This window comes from Hippocampus zosterae, chromosome 15, assembly GCF_025434085.1.
Source record: "Hippocampus zosterae strain Florida chromosome 15, ASM2543408v3, whole genome shotgun sequence".
In the NCBI taxonomy this organism is placed as follows: Eukaryota; Metazoa; Chordata; class Actinopteri; order Syngnathiformes; family Syngnathidae; genus Hippocampus; species Hippocampus zosterae.
The window spans coordinates 5,138,779-5,163,648 of NC_067465.1; the positions used below are offsets into that span (position 1 = coordinate 5,138,779).

The following is a 24,870-nucleotide window of genomic DNA, read 5'->3' on the forward strand; positions in this document are numbered from 1 at the left end:
TACATTTGGTACGTTCGGTCTCGAAACTACACTCCAGGACAGCAGGTGGCGGTAACGCGTTGTTCGTCAGATGCAACCCGACAAAACGAGAAGTAAGAACTTCAGCAATAAACTCTCAGGTCCCAGTATCGATGCCTAATGGATAATGGAAGTTTTTAAAAAGTAACATTTTTTTCTACCGAGTAGCCGCTGTACCTATAAAGAAGTGTGTGGGTTTTCTCTACTGGGCTTCAAAAGACAACCGTCCCAACAGCGGTAAGTTTTGGCCACTGAACTCGATTGGACAGTCTTACTTGAATAAAAGTGTTTAGTTTTTTTTTGTCATTCGGCGTTAATGTTACTTTTGTTGTAGTAACGAGAAAATAATCGTGTATCATTTCATGGTCTCAAACGTAGTTTGGCTTTTGCGATACTTTTTGTTGACTTCACGCCGTTTCGAGAAGACGAAGTCAAACCAGCAACTCCATCGACTGTCATTAATCTGCGTTTATACGCTGTCGGAGTGCGCTGAAAAATAAAACCATGGACATCGATATTTTTTATTTACATTTTTAATGGAAAATAAACTTATCACGCAACCACTACTGGGAGATACCTCGACGAGACGCTGCAAGATCGGGCCACCATCCACGTAGCCCCAAAGGACTTCATCAGTAGCCCGCAGGCCTGCTAAGAATGTAGCTCACCGGAGAAGGGACACTGTAATTTTCTGGGAATGTTATAGGCGTGACCCTCGGTCTATAGACAGAATTTCAAAGTTTAACTTTTGTTTTGTCATATCTTTGTTAAACTTATCAAATCAGTCCGTTTTCTCTCAGACCTTAATGGTAGTTTATGATGTAAGCATTATTTTGGATTTGATCTTTTTCCCTTTTTTTAAATTGTGAAACCTAATCTTTACCTTTCGTGTTTATTATGTTATGCTTTCCCAATTTCTCTTTAACAACGTGTAGAAGTTTCCCTTCAAAGCGGGGTTGGGATGGAGAGGCAGAAGTTGATGGAAATCTCCGAGGCCCTGGCTTCCTCTGAAGTGGCCGCACTCTGCTTCTTGTGCCGTGATGTTCTTAACTGCCAACATCTCGAAGGAGTGAGGATCACATCCAGTATTAGACTGTTTTACACTTATTTGGATCGCAAATATCGTGCAGATTAAACATTGTAATACGTTTCACACTTTAGCGAAGCACAGTATTTTCATTTGTAAACACTTTTCTAACTTTTGCTGAAAATTGTGTAATTTGTCTTTCTAATACAGGTCAAAGACGCAAAGGTTCTGTTCAATAGATTGGAAGAAAGAGATTGCCTGAACCCTGAATTTCTTCATCAGTTACTGCGCACAATCGGACGGAAAGATCTCCTCAGCCTCTTAAAGGGGAGCAGACAGAATGTGGAGGAAACTGATGCCAATCCTGTCGGCAAGCTGTCAAATTACAGGTAAAAGCAGCAAGAATATTTAGTTTTGTTTTTGTTTACCTTGTGCTCTGCACTCATCCCATTTTCCAATCCTCCACCATGCTTTGTGAATAGGGTGATGCTGTATCAGATATATGATGAAACGACGAAAAAAGATCTCCAAAAGATGAAGTTTCTCTTAAACAACACGCTTGGTAGGAGAAAAATGGATGAATGCAATGTAAGAAAACCCACTTGAGATTTGCGCAACCTTATTCACATTCAAATTTTATATTGTGCACTGACAACATAGTGGAACTTTGTTTGTATTACATGCTTGACCACACGTGGGTGTGCTCACTCTTCTATTCACTCCAAACGGTTCATACTTACTGATGTATTTATTTTTCCTGCAAATTTCCAGACGGCGCTGGACGTCTTTGTTGAATTAGAAAAAGTGGGTTTACTGTCTCAATCAGATCTACAAGAGCTGCGTTCAATACTGATGGAAGTGAATCTACAGCTGGCGTCCACTGTCGAGCAATTCACGCAAGGTACTGACTGGGCATTCTCTGAATGACTACTCTAGCTTACAATACCTGTATTTATGTTTGACCGATCACTCGAGTTGAGAAAGCGATACAAAATGTGTGTAGCCTTCACCTGAATTCCGGGGTGCCCGAACAGAGAGTCCTTGTGGAGGGCTGGGGGTGTCCACATCAAACCATAAGACATGCCATCATAGCACTGTGTTCTTTCCAAATTCATCAAATCCTTCTCACTTGTAGGTGCATCTCTGGAGGGAGCCAGTCCACCTCCTGCTCTCCCCCTCAATGGTTTCCAGGTGCGTCTCTGTATGCGTCTGTTTGCTCGGGAATGCCAAGAGTAAAATTAGCCACTCGACTGAGTGTAATTTCTTCCTGCAGCATGTCAACAACTCCCCTCTTGAGTCCATATCTGAGACTGGAGACAGCAGTATGTATTGAAAACTGTATTGTTCACAAGCCATGGCATTTTCATATATAGCCGCTAAGTTATGACCGTTTTGGTAGGTTTTTTTTACATTTTATTTTTTATTTTTTCCTTCGATGAAGGTGGCCATTTTCCCTCCGGTGCAGAAACAAACCCCGAGCCTTCTTCGCTTTCTGATCAGGTATCCGTTTAGATGTGCGCTGGAAAATTGACCAAACAAGTAAAGAAATACTGAAGAGATTTTTGTCTCTAGAAATATGGGGACAGAATCTGCCAATTGAGTTAAGTTTTTTAAAAATAAGATTATTTTCCTGGTGCAACTTGGAGGTTGATTTTGAGTTGTGAGCCACTGGTATTTAGTAACATTCTTTCTTTAAATTAAACTTAATTTTTAATGATTTCTTTTTAAATATTTGATTCAAAAAACTAAGGTCTGACAGATATTATTTTTTTTGCCAATTCTCATTCTATATGGCAGAAAAACAATCCAGGAACTGGCGAGAGTAACAACTCAATTATTTTTAGGCATTTTTTAAAAAATACAATAAAATGGCAACATACTGCACATCCAAACACAGGCAGCACAGCAATGCTTGTGAGAAGTGTCAAAATGAACTCTGGGAGTTGTATTGTTGACAAAATGGCGCCCTTGTGGGGCTGACGCTGGAAAAAAGTCACAACTGTTCAAGTAAGTGCAATCAGATGTTTTCACTGGAAATAAGAACAATTAATTTTTTTAAGAGAGCTTTTTTTTTTTCACTGTGCAGCCGAGAGGTCATTCATCCGGTAACTTTCATGATCATCTCAATTATTTCTATTTGTTTGTGTGCTTGTGCTGCAGACTGAGTACTACGCAATGAATCGCATCCCTCACGGTCTGTGCATAATCATCAACAACGAGGAATTTTCGGGAAACGAGCTGAAAAAAAGGGGTGGAACTCAAGCGGATGAGAGTGCGTATTTTCATCAAGTCACTCAGCTCAACTCGATGAATGAACAATGTGATATTATTGGTGCGAATTGCAGAAATGTTTTACTGTGAGAAATCCTGATCCGGATGGCTCCCTCACCTCCAGTGGTTTTGCGCTTAACGATGAAGCTGTTATCTGCATTGCTGCCCCTCCAAGGAAAAGATTCAAGATAGTCATCAGGCCATTAGAGTCAGCACATTGGATTAGTGGTTTGCACTTTCTCCAGGTACTCCAGCCGGCGCCCACATTCAGAAAGCAGTACGGTGATATTAGCACTCTAAAATGTCGTAGGCGAGTGAGAATGGTTATTTGTCGTTAAATGGCTGGTGACCAGTTGTGGTTGTAGCCCGCCTCTCACCCAAAGTCAATCCTGGTTTGGTTACAGCTCACCTACGACCGTCATAAGGACAAGCTCTGTACAAAATGAAAATAGTTGCCATGACAATCAACACGCCAATTCAGAAAGTGGCGTCAATGCAATCACAAGGCCGTTTGTCCAACATCCAGACAAAGAATGTTCAACTTTGGTCAAAGGTTGGAAAGAGCGCAAGTTATGGGCTTTCATAAGAAATTTAAGCGAGCATCAATCTGTGTTCTTGTTACATTGACATTGATTGTGGGAGGAAACCGGAGTACCTGCAGAAAGTGCGTGCAAGCGCAGAGACAACGAGCCGACTCCAGACAGGAAAAGGCCAATACCACAATTGAAACCTTGAACCTCAGAACTAAACAGGATAAGATTGATAGAAAATGGATAATGACCCAACAAGTCAAAACATTTTTTTTCCCAATTCCACAGGGGCTCTTGACTCACTGTTCTCCAAATTTGGCTTCCAAGTGATTGTCCATAACAACTTGACAGCAGAAGAAATAAGAATGGAGCTAAATACCATTGCTACGAGAAACTTTTCTGAGGATGATGCTCTGGTGAGCAAGATGGCACATTTTTCTTTTTTTTTTTACTCATGCTTTTTGAGGCCAACATTGTTGGTGGAGATACTTTTTTTTAATCTTACATTTACATGTGATGCCAAGATGAACAATTGTCATCAGTATGAAAAGTACACTCTTCATTTTGTTTTTAGGTTGTGTGTTTGCTCTCCCATGGGGACAATGGCTGTGTCTATGGGACCGACGGGAAAGTAGTTTCTTTACGAGAACTGACGCAGCCCTTTACAAGTGGATTTGCCCCCACCTTGGCAGGAAAACCTAAACTGTACTTCATCCAAGCGTGTCAGGGAAAAGCCCTTCAGACTGGATCCTTGCCATGGTCCTCAAAGCCAAGAGGGGTTGCTGAGGACACACTGAGTCAACTGGAAACGGATGCGGGCCCCATCCAGGAAGAGACGGTGGCCTCGGAGGCCGACTTCCTGCTCGGCATGGCCACTGTGCCGGATTGCAAGTCCTTTCGTAATACTACCACGGGTTCCATCTACATCCAGGAGCTGTGCAAGCAACTCAGACGATCTGCTATGAGGTGAGACGAATGGACTGCAATCGCTTTTGCGATTCATTCAAATATATGCTTACATTTGCTCTCTTGGGCATCATGCCAGTAATCCGCAACACTCGTCTCAAGGTGGCAATCGCAGAGTTACTCACAATAAGATATTTTTGCAACATTTATCCTTTGACACCATTATTAATTCACTATACGATAAAAACATTAAGCAGTACTGAAATAAACCTTGGAATTTATCAGACATTGAATTGAATTAAAATTTAATTCTCATTAAATGAGAATAATTTAATGTTTAAATTGAATTGAATATACCTTCATTGTCAAATGTGCTGTATGTGGAACATACAGCACAGATGACATATGGACAGACAGACATATAACACCGTCCCTTTTAAATGGAAAACTTCATTTAAAAAAAATCAAAACACACCTTCACATCAAGCACATGGGGGGAAAAAGTGACATTGTGCACTGGCGTTTCATTTATTTTACTAGTGTTCCTTCAAAACACTGCACTGCTGTGGTATTATGCTTGTTGTCCTCGAAGTATGTCCCTTTTATAAGTTGTCATGTCTTGTGCTTGATGTTTGCAGCCCACAGGGGAAAGATATTCTCACTGTCTTGACACGAGTCAATAGGGAGGTCAGCAGAGGAGTGTTTAAAAACGGCAAGCAAATGCCTCAGCCCAAATACACCCTCACTAAGACATTGATTCTAAGGTTTGTTGATGAGGACCAAGTGAAACTCTCCTAAAGTGCCATATTGCCTGATTTCCAATAAGACTGCATCGTATTATCACTGTGCCTATGAAAATTATGCACTGATGCTGATGTTTACAAAAACCTGAAAACAACTATTGTGATTTTGTCTTTTTTTTTAATTCCTAATCGTGGATGAATTTGAAAGTATTCTTTTTTTTTCATTTGTCACTCAATATGAAATATGTTGTTTGGAGAATTTGCCTGGTGTGGAATATATATTTATTGTCGTGGCCGAAAGAACAAGTTCCCAAATGCAAGCGGCCGAAATGAGTTTCCTCCGCAGGGTGTGTGGGCTCTCCCTGACAGATAAGGTGAGAATCTGGGTCATCTGGGAGGGGTCAGAGTGGAGCTGGAGCCAGATGAGGTAGCTTGGGCATCTGATAAGGATGCCTCCGGGCCGGTGAGGTGTTCTGGGCATGTCCCACTGGCAGGGGGACCGGGGACAATCCAGGACACTGGAGAGACAACAGTATGTCTTCCGGCTGGCCTGGTAGCGCCTTCGTATCACCGGGGAAGAGCTGAAAGAACAATATATTTAAAAAATAAAATAAAATCTGCACGAGTGTTGGAAAGCGATGCAAATAAACCAGATTCATCTTGGGGTTAAATCCTTTAAAATATTTTATCTTTTGATGTATCCAATTTTATGTAACTCGGAATGCACCATTAACTACGGTGTTATCTCAAAATTACCTGTAATATTTTTATTAGGTCGCCATGAAATGAGAAGCTGTTCTCAAATGTATTTCCCTAGGACAAATACAAGTGATAAAAATAAGTGACCGCGGCGCCTGTTATCGCACCACAACAGAGCAAATAAGTTGACCCGTTCGCAACCCCAAATGACGTTATCACCTTAAACCGAGGCCCCGGTTGAGCAAACGTACCCCGTCGACAGACGTCATGAAGGCGGTGTTTGAGTTGGAAGAAACAATGCTTTAATAAGAATAATAAAAAGAAGCAATACATGTACTAGTTTGATTAAAATATTTACTACGTTCAAAGAACAATCTGGGGGAAAATATTTCGCATTTCTGATAATGTTCAGCGAACGTGTTCTAAAGTGACCTCATACAGAGGTGTTTACGCAATAAACTAGGAGCGTGAACTATAGAAAAACGATGACATACGTTACGCGGTCTCGCAATGTCTTTATTTTCACTGTTATCAAGGCCGGGCTAGTCCGCATGAGTGGATAGTGGAGTGGGTGTGGGAGACAGATTCCCGTGGGCTCCACCCAGCTGCTCGGGATCGGCTCTGTTCCGGGAAATGTTCGAGTGCAACGCGGAGTCTCGCGGGGCCCAAGACCCACTCTGAACTAACTCCTCTTTTCCACGACACAAAGGACGGAATTCGCGTTTTGAACTCTCCGTGGGACCCTACACTCGGTACGTCGTGGTCCATGTGTCGTTGGGTTTTGATAAAATGTCGCGTAGCGTTCAAAGACTGACTGTGGATGTATAATGTTTAGCTCTGCGTAGTTTGTAACCCCCCCTTTTTTTGTTCGAGCCTCGCGGATAGTTTTGTGAGTGGACTTTTAAGTAGGAGGATTAAAAATGCATAGATTTCAAGCAACTGCTCCAGTTTGCTCAGATTGAAAGTTACACCGACACTGGGCCATCGGGGAAAATGTTACATAAGGGGGAGGGGGACACGAGTATTTAAAAACAATAAAAAGAGGTTTTGAGAAAATGTAAATGTGTTCTTCGAGACATGTGTTTTAGGGCGTATGTACAGAAAATAGGTCTTTCTTGTCTTTACAACTGTATGATTGACCCGATTGGGGGGAGCGGGGGTACACTCGCATACTGAAAATCGAGGTTCTAATGTTAGCATTAGAAGCACCACTTCCGATTATCCTGTGGTGTGAGGCGTTTAAAGTGACCCCCCACGCCCTTTAGGTTTTGGCAAGGAGGATCACAGTTGTCAGTGGGGATGCAGGGACGATTACCGAGTCTTTTCTCTCCCGGGGCTAAAAGGGGGATTGAACATACAAAGGGGCTTGACAAAGTAATTTAGAAATGTATTTAGAATATCAAATAAAATATTGGACCGTCTTACCTTTGGATACGTAGATTACATAGATGGATTATTATGCACATGTGTGGATGTATACAAGTGTGTGCACAATAGTCTTAGAGTAGTAGTCATTCAAGTCAAATTTACAGTGCTGCCTGCTAATGGCAAATGAACTTCACGTGTTCTCATCTAATGTACATTAAAGACCATCTATTATGGTAGGGCACTTGACGACCACTTCGGCAAACTTTTTTTTTAATGAAAGTTGTTTATTTCTCACTCCACACGATGCAAAACTGGCATGTAAAACAATTAAATGAACAATGAATGTCCACTAGCTAAATGCTATCATTCAGTAAAAGGCAGACATGCTAATCAAAACTAGCACAGAAGCTGTGCTAAATTATAAACCTTTAAACAAAACGCAGGGTCCAGCACAATGTGCTGTATGCTTAGATTTTGTATGATAACTATTAACGAAAACACAAACAAACGGGAATTGGCGATTTCTAGTATGAGTCCAGCCCCTAAGCACTATAAACGACAACAAAAATGATCTGGCGTATCACTCAATAGCAATATGATATTACTTCCGCTAAAACATGGCACCTTGCGTTAAAATTCACCAGGGGTCTTGTTTGGGTAAATACAAGACTAGATTACAAAGATGGAAACACCGGATATTTATCAAAGCTTACATTTTTGTTCCCTTTCACCATCAATACTTTGAAATGGGCCGTCTGTAACAAGTTGGTAAATTGAGTTTTGAAAACTGGGAAATGTCATGAAAAAGATCAACAAAAAAGTACTGTAGTGTTGGCAACACCCAACCTGTTTAACTGTAAATGGCCTTCGAGTATTTTCACAACATGTCACTTGATACGAGTCACTTGGTATGTCACCTAACCTGAGCTGTGCATTTATGGCGGCAAGGCCAGAAATGTACAAACATGATCAAAGAATCTGGTGAGGATGTTCTGAGGTAAACCTTTAACTGGCTCAGTGTCACATGAGTTGGATAGGATGACAAAAATATGCAAACGTTTAACCATTTAGACAGACCGGCAGCTTTAATGTTCTGCCTCTGAGCATGGCGAGCCTTCTTCAGCAGTCGCAGAGAAGTGGTACTCTGTCGGGCTTCTTTTGGGAAGCGCTTGCTCAGATAGGAGGAAGCACTTTTTTTTCCACTCGGAGAGTGTTGTTGCTTGTTAATGGGGATGTGACGTCATGGCAATCCAAGGTGGGGCCTCCTCATGAATTCCTTGACTGTGGATTTCCCTAAAAGTCACAGGCAAAATGGCACGCAGGGATGCCCCCCCCCCCAGATCCCCCACCCTCGAGTAATCCTGAGCAAATTTAGACACAGTTAGCCAGTTATAAAATTACCCGCGTGTCTGGTATCATAACTGCAGGTTTGTAACAAACCAATCTGTGTCAAAATCTGCAAAGAATTTGACGGCGAGAGTCCAAGAGTACTAAGTAATTGTGTAAAATGCAACTTTATCATTTTTATTATTTTTTTTTTTTTTTAATGTATGGGATCGGTATGGGAGTGGGACTCATTCATCATGGGATGAATGAGTTCTCTGAATGTTCTCCTGTTTCAATACAGTGTCATGCTTCACGAAGGACTAGCCATAACAAATGAGTTTGTTTTTTGTTTGGCGAGAAAAATGTATGTACTGCAACATCTGGTGTGTTTTGATGCCGTCAAGCTTCCGTTGACGGGATGTCGGATTTGTGTGTTTTCGCTTGCGCGCATCGGGATGCAGATGAAAAAAAAATAATTTTTTACACATTCTGAAGGGGTCTTCTATCTGTTTTGTTTTCCCTTTACGCTGCCATGACGCAGATTTCAATGGTGCCATTTGAGAGCAAACCGAATTGCCGCTTGAACCAGGCCGTGTAAATCCAGCCTGGATCGATTTTGTCCGTAAAGACGAGTGAACGTTCGCTTCTCCTGACAGGCAACATGTCCAGATCAGACTACCCTCCAGGGTACGATGACTTCCACGGCCCACCGTACGCACCCCAGGGCGGCGGTTACCCAGCACCCCCTGCGTACGGCTTCCCGGGCTTCGGCGGACCTCAGCCGGGCCAGCCTGCTGCTCCCTACCCCACCAGCCCAAACGAGCCTCTTTACCCGGGTCAGCCAGGCTATCCTCCCGGTATGTACCCAGGACACCCTCATCCGGCTGGGCCTCCCGGAGCCGGCTATCCCGGTCAGCCCCCGATGCCTCCCATCGTCCCACGGACCATCCCTGCGGATGTGATCAACTCTGGTAAGACGGGAACTTTTCATGGGTGAAAGCAGCGTACCAACTTACTATATAAATTTTTTTCCTCAATCATCCATCCATCCATTTTCAACACCGCTTATCCTCTCCAGCAAGTGGCCCCCCAACCTTTTTGGTGTCACGGACCAGTTGAGACAAGCATACGCTAGCCAAAACTGAAAATGTAGCGTAGCACAATGTGAGCTTGGGGACAGGAAATGAAAGGTTGTTTGCGCCGAGGCAGAGCAGCAGTGAAGTCGTTTTGTATCACCGCCATGTTTAAAAAAAAAAAGTCACCCCTCAACTACATTTCCTCCCGACTTCTTGGTGCATGCGTTCCTACGCGGCCGTGTTGGCTGTCGGACTTTTATCATCAAGAACGCACACGACGTCATTCGGAACATAACGCCAACCGCCCAGCGCTCATTTCTCCCGCTCTTCACGACAGATGATGATTTTGCCGCCCGGGGGAGCGACTGGGACAGTCTGAGCATTCGGCACGCCTTCATTAGAAAGGTAAAAGCCGAGGCGTCCAAACTGCCGTCCGTACGTGGAGAATCTTTCGTGCCCGCGTCGGATGATCATCTGGTGTGCGGCGATATCTGGATGATCCGTTGATCCAAGTGTGATGTGAAACGTTCTTGTGTTGTTCGTTCAGGTCTATTTGATTCTGGCCTCGCAGCTCCTCGTCACGACGGCCATTGTGGCCGTTTTCACCTTTGTGTGAGTCTTATTTTTTTGTTGCTTTTGATGTTTTGTCTTACCCGTGACTTTGTGCGCCACGTTTCTGTTTCTCACAGCGAACCGGTCCGATATTTTGTACAGCGGAACCAGGCCATCTACTGGGCTTCATAGTGAGTTGCGACACCGTTGAACGTATAAACAAGGATCGAGTGAGTGCGTGAATAAGAATCTTTGCTGCTTGATTTTTGCAGTGCTGTGTATTTCATCACCCACATTGTGTTGGTCTGCTGCAAGGGCCCCCGGTGAGTGCGCCTTCCTTCCACAGCTTTGAAAATCATTTTGACACCAATAACTCCAATGAACCTGCGTGACGTTGTGTCATCTCCACCGTCTCTTTAGGAGGAAGCATCCATGGAACTTGATATTGCTCTCCATCTTTGTAAGTTGAATAGCTGCCATTAAGTTGAATTAGGAAACGCTGCACGCGCGTTTTTTTTTTTTCCTGCATGCAAATGACAAAGTGAATAGAACGGTCTCCGGGAAAGTTTCCATTTGGGTGGCGTCTCTGTGAGACCGCGGCCGGAGGATTGAGTCAGTGCACCTTGGCCCAACGCCCTCAGTGACACACATACACAAACACACACATTCATTGTGGTTTTGGTTGTTGGTTCGCTGTTGTGTTATGACTTGATGTTGCCGTTGGCGCGTCATGGACACGATCGGTTGTTACTCGTGGGTTTTTTTTTTCCCCGTGATCTCTTTGAAATTGCTTTTTTGAAAGAGATCCATGACAAACGGCACGTCAAAACCCCCGACTCCAGACTGATGGTCATTTTTGCACGCTGTTGCACTAGGAAGTGATTGTGCACTTTACTGAAAGTTGAACCAAGAGACGCTTCGTTGCAATGTGCGTGGAAAGGGATCCGCAGTGGAGTGTGTTTAAACGATAGCAGAAGTTTTTTGGTTGTGGTTTTTGAAAAGTTCCGTGTAACAGATGACAACGCTAAAGGGTTGTCTTTTGTTCCGGCTGAATCGTTTGCGGCGGCCCGGTAGTCCAGTGGTTAGCACGTCGGCTTCACAGTGCAGAGGTACCGGGTTCGATTCCAGCTCCGGCCTCCCTGTGTGGAGTTTGCATGTTCTCCCCGGGCCTGCGTGGGTTTTCTCCGGGTGCTCCGGTTTCCTCCCACATTCCAAAAATATGCATGGCAGGCTGATTGAACACTCTGAATTGTCCCTAGGTGTGAGTGTGAGCGTGGATGGTTGTTCGTCTCTGTGTGCCCTGCGATTGGCTGGCAACCGATTCAGGGTGTCCCCCGCCTACTGCCCGGAGACGGCTGGGATAGGCTCCAGCATCCCCCGCGACCCTAGTGAGGATCAAGCGGTACGGAAGATGAATGAATGAATGAATGAATCGTTTGCCTATCGTCCCCATTTCACAGTATAGTCTGTTTTGTCTTACGGTACTTTATAACATGGACAAAAGCGTAAAATATTGGAGTTGGCATTTTTCAAACTACAAATGACACCTTTTCCCGACTGTCTCACCCTCCAAGAGACACCAAACACTTGGCCAGCCCTGAGCGATAGCATTCTAATCAAGTACGCATTTTCCAACGTTGATTACGTCTGGTATTGAGAATGAAGCCTTTCGAACCACAAAATAGAAAAGTTCACCCTGCGGCCGTTTGCCACTTTGCTGTCATTCCCAGATAAAAGACATGTTTTTTTGTGTGTGTTTTCTTATTCCTTATGCAGACTCTGGCGCTCTCTTACATGACTGGCTCCATATCCAGGTTACAAAATAAAATTTGTAAAAACATTGAAAAGTCCAACTTGATAGTCCATTTTGCGTCAATAACTGTTCATTTGTGCTTTCAGTTACTATGATACAAAGGCGGTGTTTCTCGCTTTGGCGATCACTGTTGTCGTCTGCATCGCTGTCACCGTCTTCTGCTTCCAGACCAAGGTAGCTGTGTGTGTGTGTGTGTGTGTGTCTGCGTGTGTAAGCGCCAGAGCTCAGCAGTATCAAACTCTTTTCAGCCTCTGGGCTATTTGCTAGCCATTTCCAGTATGTCAACCTCCTTTCCTTTTTTGGAGCTAGTTTAGCTGTGGTCACACGCAGATGTAATGGCACTTCTGAAGTGGGGGGGAGGGGGATTTTTGTATGATTTTTGTCATGTCCAACTTTAGCTCTTCATCATTAATGTAACATAAAAGTACTTTTGGCTAATCCTAAACTGTTGTTTTTTCTTTTACCAGTTGTGGACAATTTCTTCGAATATTCTTAGTTTCGGGGGGTGTGGGGGGGGGACAATGTTTCATGGGTTACTGCATGACAATGGAGTAACCACCCCTCCCCCCATTTTACACTGCCCATTGCAGAATCCCATTTTGATTTCGAAAGGACGCTCCCTCTGCTAGTTGATTCTGTACAGTACTAAGCAACGTGAGCAGATATACAAACTTACATTTTGAGGTTGATTTACAACCTGCACATTGTGCAAAGTGGGATTAGAAGATGTCATTTTTTAAATTGATATTCAATACGAACGAGCAGAAATGGAAGTAAAACGGAACGAGGCCAAGAGCGTCGGTCTCACATGAACCGATTTTGTCTATGCAGGTGGACTTCACCAAATGCCGCGGCTTCTTCTGCGTGCTCGGCATTGTCGTCTTTGTGACGGGCATCATCACCGTCATCGTGCTCTCTTTCAAATATGTAAGCTTCAACTTCTCCGCCAATCAGAGTTCTGACGCCAACTTCCACGTTGGCCTCATTTGAATGACCCTTTTGCTCTGGCAGATCTACTGGCTTCACATGCTTTACGCCGCTATTGGAGCCATTGCTTTCACTCTGGTGAGTATTATTATTCATGATGACCCCCCCCCCCCCCCCCAAAAAAAAATCAAACTCGTTACAATCTGGAAATGGTTTGTTTGCTTCGCAGTTCCTGGCATATGACACGCAACTCCTCATCGGTAACAGGAAGTACTCCATCAGTCCTGAGGAATACGTGTTTGCCGCACTTAACATCTACGTCGACATCATTCAGATCTTCCTCTTCCTGCTCCAAATTATCGGTTCGAGCAAATAAATCTTTGGGGATGCGCGAGCAGTCATATCGACATAGTTGCTGCAATACCGCCCCGTGCCGTGTAGAAAGCCTTTGCTTTATAGCCACGCGTAACTCTCGAATGTAAATCAGGTAAATCATGCTGCACTCAACGAATATTACTTAAGGGCTGAATTTTGAGAGTTGATGACTGTGCAAGACATTCCGACGCACTCACATATAGTATATTTCTACATTTATACGCCTATTTAAAAAAAAAAGAAGAAAAAAAGTATTCCAGTGTGAAATTGTTGCCATTTTTACTGGCTTGAAGTAAACAACAACTGTATTTTATATCGACTTGTACAGATGTAGAGCTGAAACGTCTCTATGACGTCTGTTGATGTTTCGCCGGGTTGTTTGGAACTGTTACGCGCCAGTTTAACCTGTGCTTGAGGGTCGGTTGAATAGAAGAACCGTTACTGGGTTACCTGCATTAAATACTACTGTATGTTTAGCGCATAGCGTGTTTTTGCCGGTCTCTTATGTCGCTTGTTTCAATACGGAATGACAAGTTTGTCCACGCCTTGCTTTTCCACACTTTTCAGAAAGTCACACCTAAGCACAGTCATGAGTGTGGGGCCTGCAGGGGTCACCAGGATGTTGTAATTGCCGAGGAGTGTTGGTTGGTGGGATCGTTGGAAAATGTGAGCATTTGTGAAAAGTGTTACGAAAATGTACACGCCTCCAGAGATTTGTGAAGTGTTACACTTTGGTGCCCACACACTCACACCATTTTGTCAAATCATTAATTACTGTGAGAAATTAGTAGGGTCTTCACATAGATGAATACAATACCATACGTTAATTACAGGTTATTTAAAAATTGCTCAGATCTTCCGGAAGGTTGGTGATCCCTGTGGTGTAGCTTATAAATATATTGCTCGGCTTTTCATATATAATAAATAATTTTATTTGTGGCCGTTGTGTTTTTCATGGACATTTTACAGAAGTGAAGTCAACATAGAATTCTCTATTACACTGATGAAACACAAAAACATTTACTATAATTCCTTTAAACAAGCAAATTACTTTTACTTGAAGTTCCTTCCCTGTGGGACCAGGGATGTTAGAACAAGGTCTGGAGAATCAGTCTTTGGGCCGAGGGTCCACGGCATCATTGGTCAAGTTTAACAGTCTCGACACTCTGTCGGTACCGGCTTCTTTCATAGTCCCCCTCATTGGACCTTCGCATTCTCTGTCGAACTTTCAGTTGCTTGAGACGGTTTTTGTCCACTTGCCTTTTGGCCAGCAGGAAGCCAATAATTCCAGCGGGGAGGCCGATCATCCTAAACAGGGGCCAGAGAGGAAATGCATGTCGTCATAAGGACATAGTACAATATTAAAGCATGCATCGGCATTGTTACTCGGTCACCGACACGCAAAACTCACCAGGCATACCCAATCTTCATCATCGGATTCTTGGCCTTTTTGAGGGGAATGTACGCGGGACCCTCGCTTTCCCTCTCTTCCTCTGCGTTACTCTTTTGACTCATCTGCGGCTGCGTCCCACGACTGCAAAGCGATGCAGTCTGCAGCCTCAAACAACGGCCAAGTATCGGCGAAAGGTAGCTTGTCACCAACCACTGACCACCAGGAACGAGGGCGGCACCTGGTATGGGACAAATAAGGTGGACTTGTTTTGAGCTAGAGGGGGGGAAAAACCTCAGCACTTGTAGCGTACATTTTAAAGCGGCACAACAATTCTCAAGACATGGATACAGTACAGTGGATATAAAGTCTAGACACCAAGCGATGGATTACGTTTATCCTCATCTTCATCCTTATTTATAGAAAGAAGTCTGCAGACGTTTTGTGCTAGCACTGACAGGTATTTGGAACGTTCGTGATTCCTTTCACGGCAGAGGAAACGTTTCGTAGACGGTTCGATAATAACACAAGTTGTATTCGGCAAATTATAAAGTAACAGATCCTCATTGGTTATTAGTTCTCAACATACAGCATATGTCACATAATTTGTGTTTTAGTGACGACACCTGAAAGCAGCAAATGTACCTTTACATGCTATGCCAGCGACGAATGTGCTGTACGCCGCCATGTTGTTGTGCACATGCGCAGTTGCCGCTGGTTGATACAGTATAAGCCCGACAGCCAGAATTGTATGCTGCCGCCTACTGGACTATGTCTGTCGTGTCACCCATTCGCTCAGTCAAGCGCTTCAAAACCTTTTTTAGGGTTAGTAAACAGGAGTCCGGACGAGAGAATGTTTACTGTAGTAAGGCGTTTAGCGACGAAAAACCCGTCCATGGATAGTAAGGACTTTTTCGATGAAAAAAATGACCATGTATAGAAAGGCGTTTTTAGCCGAAAAAACGACCATGTAGAGTAAGGTGTTTTTCAATGAAAAAAAAACAACCATGTATAGAAAGGCGTTTTTAGCCGAAAAAACGACAATGTATAGTAAGGCGTTTTTAGACGAAAAAAACGACCATGTATAGTAAGGCGTTTTTCAACGAAAAAAAACGACCATGTATAGTAAGGCATTTTTAGCCTAAAAAACTGACCAAACCGACAAAAAAAAGTTTTCAACCGAAAAAAAAACGATGTTTTTTTTGGCTAAAAATGTCTTACTATACATGGTCGTTTTTTTTTCGTTGAAAAACGCCTTACTATACATGGTCGGGTTTTTTTCGTTGAAAAACGCCTTACTATACATGGTCGGGGGGTTTTTTCATTGAAAAACGCCTTACTATACATGGTCGGGGGTTTTTTTCATTGAAAAACGCCTTACTATACATGGTCGGGTTTTTTCATTGAAAAACGCCTTACTATACATGGTCGGGGGGGTTTTTTGTCGAAAAATGCCTTACTATACATGGTGGGTTTTTTTCGTTGAAAAACACCTTACTATACATGGTCGGGTTTTTTTCGTTGAAAAACGCCTTACTATACATGGTCGGGTTTTTTTCATTGAAAAACGCCTTACTATACATGGTCGGGGGTTTTTTTGTCGAAAAACGCCTTACTATACATGGTCGGGGGGGTTTTTGTCGAAAAATGCCTTACTATACATGGTGGGGTTTTTTCGTTGAAAAACACCTTACTATACATGGTCGTTTTTTTCGTCTAAAAACGCCTTACTATAAATGGTCGGTTTTTTTGGTCGAAAAACGCCTTACTATACAAGGTCGTTTTTTTCGTTGAAAAACGCCTTACTATACATGGTCTTTTTTTTTTACAAAAACGCCTAACTATACATGGTCGTTTTTTTTCGGCTAAAAACGCCTTACTATACATGGTCGTTTTTTTTTTTTACAAAAACGCCTTACTATACATGGTCGGGGGTTTTTTTGTCGAAAAATGCCTTACTATACATGGTCTTTTTTTTTTACAAAAACGCCTTACTATACATGGTCAGGGGTTTTTTTTGTCAAAAAATGCCTTACTATACATGGTCGTTTTTTTTTTCGTTGAAAAACGGCTTACAATACATGGTCGTTTTTTTTATCGAAAAACGCCTTGGTCGGTACATGGTCGTTTTTTTCGGCTAAAAATGCCTTACTATACATGGTCGTTTTTTTTGTTGAAAAACCCCTTACTATACATGGTCGTTTTTTTTCGGCTAAAAACGCCTAACTATACATGGACGTTTTTTTTCGCTAGCACATGAAACAATTTTATTGGCGAAAACCTACATAATTCAGTACAGTTGTCTCAGATGCACAGCATATTTACATCAAATGTGACAAGTAAACCTCAATTTTTTTGATGAACAGCACAATCAAATCTTTGTACAAGAGTTGCCACGGTCAATGCTACCGTTCCATAGTCTGACATATAAGCAGATGTTCAACACCAGGGTAACAAACAAAAATTTTCTGTCAGAGCTTGCGGTTGTATAACGGAAACGAAACTGCAGGAGGGCAAATAGGAGTTCAGTCTTCAAGGGTGTAGTTGGGATTGACGACCAGAACCGCCTCTTCTTCTGTGCTTGCCGGCTCGGAGCCCTTCAGGCCGGACTGAGACAGCTCGATGAGGATGTGATCCTGCGGAAATCAAAACACGCTGGATGAAGAGATGGAGCCAGACCCTGCAACCCAAATCATCAATTCCTCGTGCGGCGGGTCGACTCACAAAATGCACCAGCCTGTGGATGACCTTCTCGATCAGTCCCTTCTTGTTGATGAGCTCCTCCTCCGAGTCGATCTCGGACTCGATCTCCTTCAAATACCAATTGATCACTGCGTTTTTCTTCAGTTCCTCCTCTTCCTCGGCTGCGGGGAAGATCGTGCAAAACAACATTCGTTGCTGTAGCAGTTCATAAAACATGGGAGGAGCTCTCACCCGTTTCAAATCCCCTTTGCGGCTACGATGCATTTAACTCATTCACTCCCAATGACGTCTTTAAACGTCTTTTCAGACTTGGTCCAGAATTGGCTGGTACTGAGTGAGTTAACTTTGGAAATGAAAGTCTGCATTTAGAACAGTTGAGATGAAGTACGGCAAGGGCGTTTTTTTCACTTCTCTACATGAAATGCATTCGGCTCAGGTGATTCGGGTAGGCTGAGCAGGTGCAAGTGTGGTGCAAAAGCGCCTTTGGGGTAAAGGGCAAAATACCTTCTTCTGATCTGCGCAGATGCAGGACGAGCAAGTTGGAGATGCGCTGGTACTCGGCGAATGACAGACGCAGGGACGGTTTGGGCTGACTGCCAGCTTCAGCGTGGCCGTTCACACCGTCGACGAGCCCGTTGATGCCATTGACGTGCCCGTTTATTCCGTTGACCTCGCCGTTCACTCCGTTCGGGATGTTTCCTGCATTTGAAGGGGTGAAAATGAGAGCATCTCTTATAAAGGACACAGCGGGGAAATCTATTCTGCTGACTTTAGACCAGGCATGTCCAAAGTCCGGCCCGCGGTCGAATTTCATCCGGTCCTCGGCCCCTGTCATAAAATCAGTGCCGTCTGGCCCGCAGGTTGGGTGCAATGGAACACGTGTTGCATTGACTGAGGTCTCGTAGACTGGTGAGTGATGTTTCAGAGTACTGCTTCCCTCTAGTGGCTAAATGAGTAATAGCATTCACTAAATGAGTAATAGCATTTAGACACTAGAGGGCATCACTCACGAGTTAACAAGACACCACTCCGATTTGTTGAACAATATTGTTGTTCAATGTAAAGAATGTCAGCCAAGGTCGGCCCCCGACATTTTACCACATAAAATGGCCCCCTTGGCAAAAAGTCTGGACACCCCTGCTTTAGACTAAAAGCCGAGACGGCAGGAATCGAGTGCAAACTAAGAATGGATTCCGTGGTCAAGGTCACTCCAATGACATCCGATACAAGAACTTGCCGTATGTACAAATGTCTTTATAATGAAAGACATTTGGAAACAGCTCGTGTTTGAGCTTGATGGCACACGTTTTCCTAATATCACAGGCACACTGAAAACAATTTCGAAAAAGAATATTTTGAAAATCGGCGCCATAGCAGAAGCGCAATTGATATATAGCCCCGGAACACTTAGACTTGGTCTTCAATATGAAGCGAGCGCAATGGAATCCTCCATGAAAGCCATCCATACCTTCCTCTGGGTGCTCCTCCTCTTCCTGTTCGTCATCTTGCTCCAGGTTTATGTCAGGCGTTTCCACTCTGATGATGGACTTATTCAAAAGACGGAACGCTTCCTTCACGTGTTTGGGCTGTACCTGGATTTATGAAAGGGACGACGTTATACTTTCGAGCTCAAGTGCGTCTCCGCTTTGTCCTTTTTACGAGAGGCTTTTTCTCCTCGGACCGACCTCATCGCAACAGTGCATCCTGGCCATGCCCTCCGAAAGGCGGATCATGCTCTCCAACTGGCGCACGGTAATCCTCCAGGCCGACTTGGTCACGCCGCCCGAGCCGTCGCGCTGCCGCAGCCGCTTGTACTGCTCGACGATGAACTCCTCGGATTCGCTGGAAATCTGCGGAAAGGCAGAGCGCCTCGTTTTACTCCGAAGAAATGGCCGGCTCGACAGACGCTACGATTCGGCCGACGCACTTTGGGTTTAAACTGCCTGGCAAACAGCAGGTATCTCCGGATTTCATCCAACGAGTACAGCCGGTCCACCGATTCCTCCACTCGCGAGTGGAGATCGACGATGCGCCTGGCGATGGCGTAATCCGTCACCTGCAACGCAACGCAGAGCGGTCCTCGGTTGAACCGGCGCGCCACCTGACCGAGGTCAGACGGTCACCCCGGGACCAGGAAGGCAGCAACCGACCTCATTGCAGTCATCCACCAGAATGAAGAAGAGGTCGAAGCGGCTCATGATGGGGGCGGTCAGGTTGACGTTCTGTTTCAGACTCTTGCTGCGGTCGTAGCGTCCGTTGACGGGGTTGGCGGCAGCGAGGATGGATGTGCGAGCGTTCAGGGTGGCCTGGAGACGAAATCGGATTTCAGGTTATGTTGTAATGTAGAAAAAAAAAAAAAAAAAGAATTCGAGATCCTGGGTTCGTATCCCTAACCTGAATTACATTTGTCAACGTGTGTTCATCAAATCCCGCTTGGCGTTGGCTTAAACGGCCGCTCTCACCTTGACTCCGGCCTTGGTGATGCTGATGGTCTGTTGCTCCATCGCCTCGTGAATGGCCACTTGGTCTTTCAGGTCCATCTTGTCAAACTCATCAATGCAGCACACGCCCTTAAAACAGGTCAGCACGTATTTAAGATAATTCCATTCAGGAAGTCTACTTGGGTTACAATCGATCCCACTGTAGATCACCTTGCTATAAATTTCAAGGACAGAGTCCCGTATACAGTTGACCGTATTTTCACAACTGCACCTTATAAAAAGGCGCCGTGTCAGTTACGGCTTCTATCTCTGCCTTTCACACACACACACTCGAGACGCATTGTATTAGGGGACGCAGGAGCCCCCCCCCCCCGTGCATTTTGGAGAAAATACAAGACTTTTAAGGGCGTCTTATAGTCGTTAAAATACGGTATTCATTTGTCTCATCTTCCAACAACTTGACAAAAACGTCAAACGCAATGAAGAAATCCAAATGGCGCGCTTTTGACTGAAGTGTCAATTCAAATGTACGTTCCTAGCAGCAGACGAGCGTACTAAATCCAGCGTCTTGATGTCGGAGACAAGAAATCGCGCCGCGGGGGCTCTGCTTGATTTAAAAAAGACGAAAAGAGAGAAACTCACGTTGTCAGCCAGCATCAAAGCTCCGGCCTCAATGACAAACTCGTGAGATTCTTCATCTCGGACGACGGCGGCTGTTAGACCCGCAGCGGTGCTCGCCTTGCCGCTGGTGTACACGGCTCGGGGGCTGAACTCCTCCACATGCCTACAAACACAAGCGCATACAAGCGCTCAGGGCAACGTCTGTCTACAAGGGAAGCCATTTAAAGTTATTGGAAGACACTTTTTGGTTTGTTTTTTTTTTAAACACACAACGTAAAGGTATTTGAACCAGGGTTCAATTCAATTCAAGACTTTTTAATGCCACTTGAAATAAAATTTAAGATCAATTTCACAATGCTCCCAATGTGCCATGTCGTCCAAAGTTGCATAATGAGGTGCAGCTGTTCTTATGAGTCCCAGCTAAAAATTAAAATAAAAAAAGACATCATTTGGTCATCACAAGTACGGTGGAAAATTATTTTTTTGAAGATTGTTCATCTATTTTTGAGATTTGAGACTATATAATGCATATTAAAATAGCGAGACTTTTGAAAGCTGGAATAAAGATCGTTTCATGCCAACTGGGGCGGCCCGGTAGTCCAGTGGTTAGCACGTCGGCCTCACAGTGCAGAGGTACCGGGTTCGATTCCAGGCCTCCCTGTGTGGAGTTTGCGTGTTCTCCCCGGGCCTGCGTGGGTTTTCTCCGGGTGCTCCGGTTTCCTCCCACATTCCAAAAACATGCATGGCAGGCTGATTGGACGCTCTAAATTGTCCCTAGGTGTGAGTGTGAGTGCAAATGGTTGTTCGTCTCTGTGTGCCCTGCGATTGGCTGGCAACCGATTCGGGGGATACCCCCGCCTACTGCCCGGAGACAGCTGGGATAGGCTCCAGCACCCCCCGCGACCCTAATGAGGATCAAGCGGTTAAGAAGATGAATGAATGAATGAATCATGCCAACTGAGAAACCGACGCAGGTCACAAGCTAAACCCATTCACTCCCAAAGACGTTTTTAAATGTCTTTTCAGACTTGGTCTAGAATTGTCTGGTACTGAATGAGTTAAAAAGGTACAGAAAATAGTCAATGTGGCTTTAAGAGGCGGGGCTTGGACAGGGGGCGTGGAGAGGAGTGATTAAGCATCTGTTGCTCGTCTTGTTTATATGAGATGAATAGAGATTCATCTCATATAATGAATATGAGATTCATAAGAAACGATTCTTATGAGATACACCGAGGAAGAGTATTTGAGAATATTAGCGACTATTTGCACTGGACCTGATTGTGCACCTACTTGAGGAACTGGCTCTTGGCAGTACTGGGGTCTCCCACGATACAGACGTTGACGTCTCCTCTCAGCGAGGTTCCCTCCATGGTCGTCTTGGGGACGCCTCCGAACAGCATGAGAAGGATGCCGCGCTTCACCTCGTCATTGCCTGCGTAAATTGCAGCCGCGTTCAAAACGACGCATCTTTTAGCGAGCGCGTTTGTTGTCGGGTTCGTTTGGCGGCGCCGACCATGGATGGTGGGGAAAAGGCTGGTGCACAGGTTATGGTACAGGTTCTTGTCTTGACTCATCTCAAACACCTTCTCCCACTCTCGCTCGGTCATCTGGCTCTTGATGCTCTCGGCCGTTTGCTCCTCCTCCCGCACCTCCTTGCCGCCAAACTACAAATAGAAACGTCACCTTTAGAATCCGGCAACGGCTCAAAAACCTCAACGCCGCTCACGGTCGCGCAAATCGGAACTCAAACGTCGTCATGTTCGAGTTTCACAAAAACTCTTTGACTTCAGTCAAGTGAGACCGTAAAGCGGTCAGGATCGTTATCAAGCTTGCTGACCCAAGAATTTGGGTCTCTTGTTGCGTTTTTTTTTTTTTTTTACTCTTACCCGAGGGTTGGTGGGCGTGACATTACAGGCCAGGAAGGCCAATCTGTAGGACAGCTCTCGAACTCCCAGAGCTTTCAATCCCCTCAGACCCTCCAACTCGGAGCGCTGAGGTCCACCTACCCTGGTACTGGTCTCAGCTCGCAAACCTGGGAAGGGAATCCACACAATTGATTAAAAAAAAAAAAAGTCCAAAAGTAAGATTTGAAACCATACCAGGAGTGCTGAGCTGTGAAACGTCCGGCACCACAATAAGCGTGCCAATGAAGTCGCATCGGTCGCCGGCCTGAGCGGTCTCCACCGCCTCGGCTCTCAGGACGATCTCCAGCGAGCGCGGGATTGAACCGCGGGGCAGCTCGGCCTGCGTCTCCTGGATACGCACCTGAACGTAGCCAAAGACAAACCGCATCATCAAACGACCTTGTGATCTTTCACACACACGCGCCCGTGAACTCCAAGTTACCTTCTGGAAGTCGATGAACTTGGACTTGTGCGTGTCGAGGTGGAAGCGCGAGCGGTTGCTGCAGGCCGGGTTTCGGCAGATGGTGGGTGGCGAGTACTTGAACTGCTGAGGGACGTCTTTGATCACCGCCTGACAGTCCATGCACAGGAAGGTGCCGCTGACCTGAAAACCACAGAGATGGTCAGGACCAAAAACGGCGCCGGTCACCAGCGAACCGTGCGAGCGGATGACTCACCAGTTCAGGGTGGACGGGGTGCGTCCTCACAACCTGACCACTGATCCTCACCAGGGTGCCGATGCGCATGGATGACAGCTCACGAATTCTGAAGTACACGGCAACATTGATCAGTGAATCTTGCAATCACGCAACGGTTTAAACAAAATCACCGCCGGGCCATGGTAAAACAAAAGGACCTTTTGACTTCTATAGCCGTCAATGGCAGTAAATGAGTTAAACAAAACAATGCTGGTTGAATACAAATTGGAAGTAAACCGGGACATGCATCCGTCTATTCATCAACAGTTGAAATCTGTATTGACTCCGTTGTAAAGGTTCTGGTGCATCTTGGACTCATCCTGAAAACTCATCTGAGAGTTTAGTATCGCTAATTTTGTGCGAGTGGTGTAAACGAATCTCACTTGTGTCTAGTTGGCAGATCTTCAAGTGCCACGTAGAACTCTTTTGTGAGAGGAACATTGCCGTGATCCCTCGCAAAGTTGCGGACGGCCCGACAGAGGAAGGGGTACACTCTGAAAACAGGAAGCAGTCAGAATCACTGACACACATGCATACAATTCCTACTTTACAACAAGTCTTCATTTTCAAAACATCCCTAGCAGTGCGCGCTCTTGTGACAAGACTGATCTCTCCCCTGGGCCTTCAGTTCGATAGCGGACTGAGCAGACACAACTTCAACGTGAACAATGCAAATTCAAAGGCTTTGCACCTGTAATATTCCTCTTGGATGGTGGTTGCCAGCTCCTGGTTGAAGACTTCGAGATCAATGAAGCTAACTAGCAGCGTGTTCCTCTCAGGTCGGATCAGCTCCTCTGCCTCACGGACATACTTCACTTCTCCATCCGCAGTCTGGAACCTGAACACGTGTCATTATTATTATTATTATTATTTATTGCAGTGGTTAGAAGTAGTGAAGTCCAAATATTTGAAAACATGCCTTCTACTCTTCTGTCAAATGGCTCGTTACTTTTTCCAGTAACTTCCACTCCATTAAAAAAAAAAACTTTCACTTAAGTAACAAGTGAATAGAACACAATACTTTTACCAGTTTTGTCTTACACTTCAGAGCCCGAGTACTTTTGCTACCTGTTTGAATGCATAATAGAAGCGTACGAGCATACCCTTTCGCGAACAACTATGCATCGAGCGTTTTGCTTGACTTACTCCTCCAAAAAAGCCTGGAACAACTTCTGACACTTGTCCGCCAACTCGTCTTTCACCATCTCCCCGACATTCTCTGCGGCCGCTGTGGCAACATCCATGCTGATGTGATTCAAAACGAGTGTATTAAACTCGAAATACGAAACAATGCACCCACAGCACCGAACAACGACGTCCACCAAGGAGGGCAGAGTTTCGCGCGAAAAGTTACATCACGTGACGTTTGGCGCGCCACTTTCGCCCAGTCAGAACTGGTATGTAAATACGGCAGCGTTTTTAACCAATCAAGAATTACGCTCTCAAAAACGCAGGAAGTCACGTGTCCTATCGAGTCCAATG

The 24,870-nt window shown here is 44.8% G+C and overlaps 4 protein-coding genes and 1 long non-coding RNA gene across 5 annotated transcripts; 2 read left to right on the forward strand and 3 right to left on the reverse strand.

Annotated features, from left to right (window-relative positions):
* Positions 1-77: 77 nt before the first annotated feature.
* On the forward strand, positions 78-5,756 carry casp8 (caspase 8, apoptosis-related cysteine peptidase). Its single transcript, XM_052046102.1, has 12 exons — positions 78-255; positions 954-1,087; positions 1,256-1,434; positions 1,528-1,633; positions 1,817-1,946; positions 2,181-2,236; positions 2,319-2,367; positions 2,487-2,545; positions 3,206-3,317; positions 4,135-4,262; positions 4,421-4,812; positions 5,391-5,756. The coding sequence occupies exons 2-12, from the start codon at positions 980-982 to the stop codon at positions 5,548-5,550; spliced, it is 1,479 nt and encodes a 492-aa protein (XP_051902062.1). The 5' UTR covers positions 78-255; positions 954-979; the 3' UTR covers positions 5,551-5,756.
* On the reverse strand, positions 5,660-6,825 carry LOC127587639 (uncharacterized). The gene is made up of 2 exons (XR_007958815.1): positions 6,689-6,825; positions 5,660-6,076 (listed from the first exon to the last, which is right to left on the reverse strand). It is a non-coding gene; the product is annotated as an uncharacterized LOC127587639 (long non-coding RNA).
* Positions 6,778-14,570, forward strand: LOC127587635 (protein lifeguard 3-like). Its single transcript, XM_052046105.1, has 12 exons — positions 6,778-6,946; positions 9,545-9,859; positions 10,302-10,369; positions 10,512-10,576; positions 10,654-10,707; positions 10,789-10,839; positions 10,937-10,976; positions 12,293-12,330; positions 12,416-12,503; positions 13,161-13,256; positions 13,341-13,394; positions 13,486-14,570. Exons 2-12 carry the CDS (start codon positions 9,550-9,552, stop codon positions 13,630-13,632), a joined length of 1,011 nt encoding a protein of 336 aa, XP_051902065.1. The 5' UTR covers positions 6,778-6,946; positions 9,545-9,549; the 3' UTR covers positions 13,633-14,570.
* Positions 13,716-15,764, reverse strand: si:ch73-71c20.5 (DUF4748 domain-containing protein). Its single transcript, XM_052046108.1, has 3 exons — positions 15,667-15,764; positions 15,043-15,262; positions 13,716-14,939 (listed from the first exon to the last, which is right to left on the reverse strand). Exons 1-3 carry the CDS (start codon positions 15,707-15,709, stop codon positions 14,768-14,770), a joined length of 435 nt encoding a protein of 144 aa, XP_051902068.1. The 5' UTR covers positions 15,710-15,764; the 3' UTR covers positions 13,716-14,767.
* A 1,564-nt stretch (positions 15,765-17,328) lies between these two features.
* On the reverse strand, positions 17,329-24,749 carry mcm6 (minichromosome maintenance complex component 6). Its single transcript, XM_052087489.1, has 18 exons — positions 24,535-24,749; positions 24,080-24,226; positions 23,772-23,882; positions 23,368-23,455; positions 23,133-23,294; positions 22,886-23,051; positions 22,673-22,818; positions 22,300-22,450; positions 22,077-22,218; positions 20,808-20,949; positions 20,187-20,294; positions 19,875-20,030; positions 19,652-19,780; positions 19,410-19,574; positions 19,193-19,316; positions 18,229-18,423; positions 17,746-17,885; positions 17,329-17,657 (listed from the first exon to the last, which is right to left on the reverse strand). The coding sequence occupies exons 1-18, from the start codon at positions 24,630-24,632 to the stop codon at positions 17,547-17,549; spliced, it is 2,481 nt and encodes an 826-aa protein (XP_051943449.1). The 5' UTR covers positions 24,633-24,749; the 3' UTR covers positions 17,329-17,546.
* Between the last annotated feature and the right edge of the window lie 121 nt (positions 24,750-24,870).